The sequence below is a fragment of the Populus nigra genome, chromosome 2 (assembly GCF_951802175.1).
Source record: "Populus nigra chromosome 2, ddPopNigr1.1, whole genome shotgun sequence".
NCBI lineage: Eukaryota > Viridiplantae > Streptophyta > Magnoliopsida > Malpighiales > Salicaceae > Populus > Populus nigra.
In genome coordinates this window covers 824,617-830,359 of record NC_084853.1, presented here as the reverse complement: position 1 = coordinate 830,359, position 5,743 = coordinate 824,617, and the positions used below count along the sequence as shown (strand labels likewise).

Below are 5,743 nucleotides of genomic sequence, written 5' to 3'. Positions count from 1 at the left end.
TACCATTCCTGCTCGGCGATGCGCCCCATCCACTCTAAAATTACCACTCTGTGGGTAAATCAAGCCAATTGACATTGCCTCCACGACCTTGCTTGCCCAGCCGCCAGGCTTATGAATAGCATCACCAGGCTTTATGTCAGATTCAAAGAAGTTACAAGTACCACCTAAGTATTTTTCTAGGCATATAAGATAATGTTTCCTAGTTTGAATCAAAGGAGAAGTATTTCTTCTTGCCTAAATTTCAAGTAAGAAGAAGTCCAGTAATGTCATAGTCTGCAGTCTTGTCTACTGTTTTGAATGGGGAATTGAGTCAGCTTTGTATAAATACCATGTAAAAAAAGCAAATGAGGGAAGATCAACAGCAACCACATCACCTGAACAGTAATCTTCGAATCATGTAAATATACATGCATGCAATTGAAGTTCTGATTAGTTAAAACAATCCTAGTTCTAACACCCTTGCTGATATAGTTTAACATAAAATCTAACGAGAACTAGATGTAATTTTGACAACAGACTGAGCATGAATAGGTGGCAAACTGGATTGGCAAAAGTTTTGCCATTCCTCCTGCTTCTGCTCTTCATTTCCTGTATATGCTTCATATATAGAAATCACAATTCTCCTTGCCGCCTCTCTTGCCTCTGGCAACCTATCATTCAACAGATCTGCAGCCACTTGAACCAAAGAAACCAAACCAAACTCATTCATTCCTTCCAACTCCTGAAAAATTCATCCCACACAAAACCCAACTAGTCAGTACAATTCAACAGACGTGCCAGTCAACTCAAACGAGGCTACTTTATGGAGGTTTTACCATCTTAGACACAAAGTTGGAGATGGATATAGCAGCTTTGGCCCTGATTCTAAGGTTGACATGGCTAACATATAGCTTAAGCTTATTAAGCAAAGGCAGAGGAGTCATGGATTTCACCAATGCATTCAAAGCCCTATCAGCTTCTTCACACACAAACTTTTTGTCTTGAGAAGCTTTAAGCAGCAGCTGCAATAGCTGTCCACCCACAACACAAGCCAAAATCAGTAACTTTTAACAAACCCACACGAAAAGGTAATGAAATCAAACTGTAATCTATTAAAAAATGGGGAGAAACATAGAAGAGAAGAAGTAGTCCTCACCAAACTATCAAATGCATCGCTAGTAGAGTCAAGTAATTGGTCACCAAAGGCATAAAAAATATCAGATGAAGCCATAATAGAGGTCTTGATCAAAGCACTTCTCGGGTTCTTCATAGCTTTTACCACCACTGACATTACCTTCTCCCTAATGCACAAATCACACGCATGTTTAGGGTTACCAATTACCAACACATACCACATCAGCAGCCTAATGATATCATACTCAAGTTCAAAATCACAAGCAAAAATCACTTACAAGAATGGTAACAGGAGGGAGGAATGATACAGTGCAAAACGCCTAGCATTATTCAGTGACTCACAAACTTTAGTCCAATCCTTTGAATCTAACCTTTCAATCAAACCCTGAAAAAATTCAAATGATATAAAATCTGGGTTTGCTCTAAAAAATTGAAATTTAACCGAGAATTGAATCTTTCTATGAAAAATCGGAAAACAAAAAAAAAACCCACCTGAGAAATGTTTTTTTTTTAAATCAGGGTTTTGCTCTAAAAACTTGAAATTTAACCAAAAATTGAATCATTTTATGAAAAATCAGAAAACAAAAAAAACCCACTCATAAGAAAGAGAAAAGGAGACTTACTTGGATCTTGGATTCAGGATCAGAAATGGGTTTGAGATCATCAGAAGAGATATAATCAATAGTGGAATCCGTGGATGGGGGCAAAGGAGCCTTGTTTTCATCATTTACACCAACCTCTGATTGTTTTTGAATTGGAACAGAAACTACTTTCACATGTTTTTTGGGTCTCTCTGGTGCTATTGGAAGTGAATTATCAATGGGTCTCAGTGCCATTTTTTTAAAAGAAAGGGCAAAATAAATGAGGAGGGAGAGATAATATGAATTATCAATGGGTTATTTATTCGTGAGAATGGGAATGCAATAAAGGAGCATTTGTGCGCATCTCCTTTCTGTTCTTTTCAAAATTTTAAATTTTTTAGGCAAAGTTGAAAAGAGCCGTTGGGCTTTTTTTTTGGTGTAACGGTCACATTTTCTGCAGTGGGATAGGATTCTCTATGATTGGTGATGTTTTTGCTAGGTCTTTACGGTCGCTGTTTTGCTTGACCAAGGAATCTTGCCGTTGTAGTACGGTTAACGATTTGAAAATTGGGGCAATTGATAAGAATAAATAATGGATTAATAATTTTCATGGGCAGGTGCTACTATAGTTATAAAACCGACCCTACGGGTCAACCCACTGATATGTAGATTTGAGATTATGGATTGTTTATTTTTGTGTTTTAAAAGTGTTTTTGAAAAAAAAAATTATTTGTTGTTTTTAGATAATTTTGATGTCCTGATTTTTTAAAATTAAAAAAATCATTATTTTGATACATTTCCTAGCAAAAAACACTTTAAAAAATAACTATTTCCACACTCTCAAATACTCCCCTTAACTTGAGCTGAGTTTTATGTTAAATTGAGTTGGAAGCTAACCTTGTTTGCCCAGTTGACTTATTATCCCGATCGGGTTGACTCAAGTCACAAATTAATTGGTTAACCAAGTTGATTCTATTTATTTCTTTTAATTAAATTTTTTTTTCAGTTTCACCCTCCCACATCTCAATCTTTTTTTAAAAGGAAATTGAGCTTTATAATTTTTCTTATTTATTTTTCTATAGATTTATTCTGGTCTTATAACCTAGGTGACGAGTTTATCAAGTTAGTCTGGAATTACTTGAGTTATTTTGTTTTTTGTACTTTTTTAAGTTGATTTTTCTCGATTTAATTCTTTAACATTGAGTTGTTTGAAAATTAGGCTTTATATTTTTTTTATTTCCTTTTTATGAGGTTATCTCGATATCATGATCAGGGTAACATGTTTGACATGTTAACCCAGGTTGACTCAAATTGTTTTTTTTGTTTTTATTTAAATTTAATATTTTTTTAAAAAAATTCATCACTATTAGATTAATTAGGAATTGACTTTTATAATTTATTTTGATTAGTTTTCTATAGACTTATCATAGTCTTATGACCCATCCAAATTATAGACTTGATAAGTTAATTCGAATCAATCCAATATATTATCATCTCAATATTTTAAAAAAAATTGTCATTCAATACATTGTCTATTAATATTTTTAAAAGATGTTATTTAATATGCATTATATTTTGAATTCATGATTAATTTTTTATTAGAAAATACTTGAATATTTTCTTTTACATAAAAATAAAATTCATCCAACTCGCGCTAATGATCTAGTTGAAACATGTTGCATTATAGGATTGAAAAAATAATCTCATTATGATACGAGAAACATCCCTCTGAGTGGTCATATGGTGCCTAGAAAGAAGACTCAAGTAAATGTACTCCAATAATCGGTTAATGAGAAAACTATGCATTCTGCTTGTACTCTCCGTTCTAAACACAAATTGATATTGTAAATGTTAAAAATTAAACTTGATTTTTGATTTGTCTAAAGAATAGAGTAATCAGTCCACTGGTTTAGTCGGCATAATACATTTCCGGTTCAACTTATGATTTCCTCGCATTGGTTTAATTTCTTAATTGTCTAAAACTTTATGCCTATAAAAAAACTTATAATTCAACATTATTAAGAAGTAGTACAAAAAGAGAGAGAATAGCTAAGAGATATTAGAGAAAAACACTTAATAAAAATACCTCTTCCTCTCAATTTTCTTTTTGTTCTTGAGTTTTTGACTTTAGATTACTGTTTTTTGATCTTATACCACACCTATCTTTCTTCCAATAAGTGGTATCAGAGCTTGTTTTGATTATTTATCATGGCCAATCCAAACTTTCCACTTCAATATCCTCATTTGATAAAGGACAAGTACGAAACTTGATGTATTAGAGTAAGAGCTTGGCTAGGTTCCCAAGATGTGTGAGAAATGTTTAAGAAAGGCTTTGAGGAGCTTATAGAAGAAACAACATTGATTTCAACCCAAAAAAAGGTCGTGCAAAAAGCATGAAGAAAGGATCAATAAGTACTCACAATCATCCACTAATGTTTAGATGGTGTCACTTTTGAGTTAGTGGCGAATATAACCATCGCCAAGCAAGCATGAGAAGTTTTACAACAATCAAACCAAAGAGCTAACAATATGAGAAAGGTATGTCTATAAAAGTTATATTGTGACTTTGAAAAATTACATATGCTTGAAACAGATAATATTTTAAAATAGTTTACAAGAGTATTGGTCATATACAATTAAATAAAGAGATATGAGAAGAAGATAAATATAATTATATGGTATAGAAGATCCTATGCTCGTTGCAAAAGAACCATTATTTGGTGATCGTGATACAAGAGTCACAAAATATGGATGTTCTTTCTATAAAAGGTCTTATAGGAAAATTACAAGTCCATGAGAAAAGAGTTGATAAAATTCAAGAAGATATAAGTGCATAAGAACTTTTTTCAAAGCAAGAAGGTTCTAAATATTTCTATGGGGGTAGAGGATGTGGTCAAAGTAGAGGAAGATGTAGATTTGGTAGAGGTTAATACAGCCTTAATAGGTCAACTAGTCGACCGTATGAAGCAAAGCGGTTGATTGATTACACTAACGGTGATAATTCAAAATCCAGGTTTGACAAAACAAAGGGTAAATGCTATAATTGTCAAAAGATTTGTGATCATGCCAAGGATTGCTGGAATCCAACTAGAAAAGTTGAGGAGAATGCCAATCTTGTTGTAGAAAATATGGGTGATCATTTTCAGTTTAGTTCGGTTTTTATAAAAAAAGTAACCAAACCAATTTTTTTTTAAAAAAACCAAAACTGAATCGAAACCGGTTTAAACCGACCGGTTTTGATTCGGTTCAGTTTTTTAGGACAAAAACTGATTCAAACCAATTTGGCTCAATTTTTTTGGTTTGGCTCGGTTGTTTTCTGGGTTTTTTTTTCGGTTTGAGTTCGGTTCGGTTTTTTCAGTTTCAAGCTTATAAAACCAAAATCAAACCAAACCGGTCGGTTTTTTCAAAATTTTAATCGGTTTTTTTCATGGTTTGGTTTTTTTGGTTATTTTTTTTTCTGATTTTCTCGGTTTAATTGGTTTTTTGTTTTTTTTTTCTCACCCTTAGTAGAAAAGGAGAAATAAACCACCCTATTTCTAGTCCATGATGAACGAACCAACAAGAACATGTGATATCTAGATAATGATTCCAGCAATCATATATATGGAGATATAGATAAGTTTAGGGAGTTTGATGAATCAATTAAAGGTAATGTCACCTTCACAAATCATTCAAAAGTTTCCATCAAAGAAAAAAGGCACAATTCTCATAAAATTAAAAAATAAAAGTCATTAATTTATTAGTGATGTCTATTATATCCCTACTATAAAAAAAATAATATATTGAGTTTGAGATAATTGTTGGAGAAGGGTTATGAGATTAAGATGAGAGATCGTATCTTAACATTACTTGATACTCATGAAGCTATGATTACAAAGATAACCATGACAAAGAACATAATGTTTTTGCTAAACATAAATACAGATGTGCCTAAATGCTTAAAGGCATGTGTGAAAGATGAGACTTGACTTTGGCATATGAGACTTGGGCATGTAAGCTTTGATAACTTAAAGAAGATGGGACAAAAAAGAGATGTTGAAGGGTTTATT

General features: G+C 32.6%; 1 protein-coding gene across 1 annotated transcript; it reads right to left on the bottom strand.

Annotated features, from left to right (window-relative positions):
• Positions 1-370: 370 nt before the first annotated feature.
• LOC133682071 (uncharacterized) lies at positions 371-2,052 on the bottom strand. Its single transcript, XM_062105321.1, has 5 exons — positions 1,737-2,052; positions 1,392-1,498; positions 1,136-1,280; positions 816-1,010; positions 371-721 (listed from the first exon to the last, which is right to left on the bottom strand). Exons 1-5 carry the CDS (start codon positions 1,947-1,949, stop codon positions 485-487), a joined length of 897 nt encoding a protein of 298 aa, XP_061961305.1. The 5' UTR covers positions 1,950-2,052; the 3' UTR covers positions 371-484.
• Positions 2,053-5,743: the final 3,691 nt, after the last annotated feature.

Excerpts from the sequence above, each read along its gene's own strand:
- LOC133682071 (XM_062105321.1), bottom strand. The coding sequence starts at position 1,949 with ATGGCACTGAGACCCATTGATAATTCACTTCCAATAGCACCAGAGAGA. Across the intron at positions 1,281-1,391 it reads TCCCTCCTGTTACCATTCTT|GGAGAAGGTAATGTCAGTGG; the intron begins GTAAGTGATTTT and ends TTTGTGCATTAG. Across the intron at positions 1,011-1,135 it reads GCGATGCATTTGATAGTTTG|CTATTGCAGCTGCTGCTTAA; the intron begins GTGAGGACTACT and ends GTGGGTGGACAG.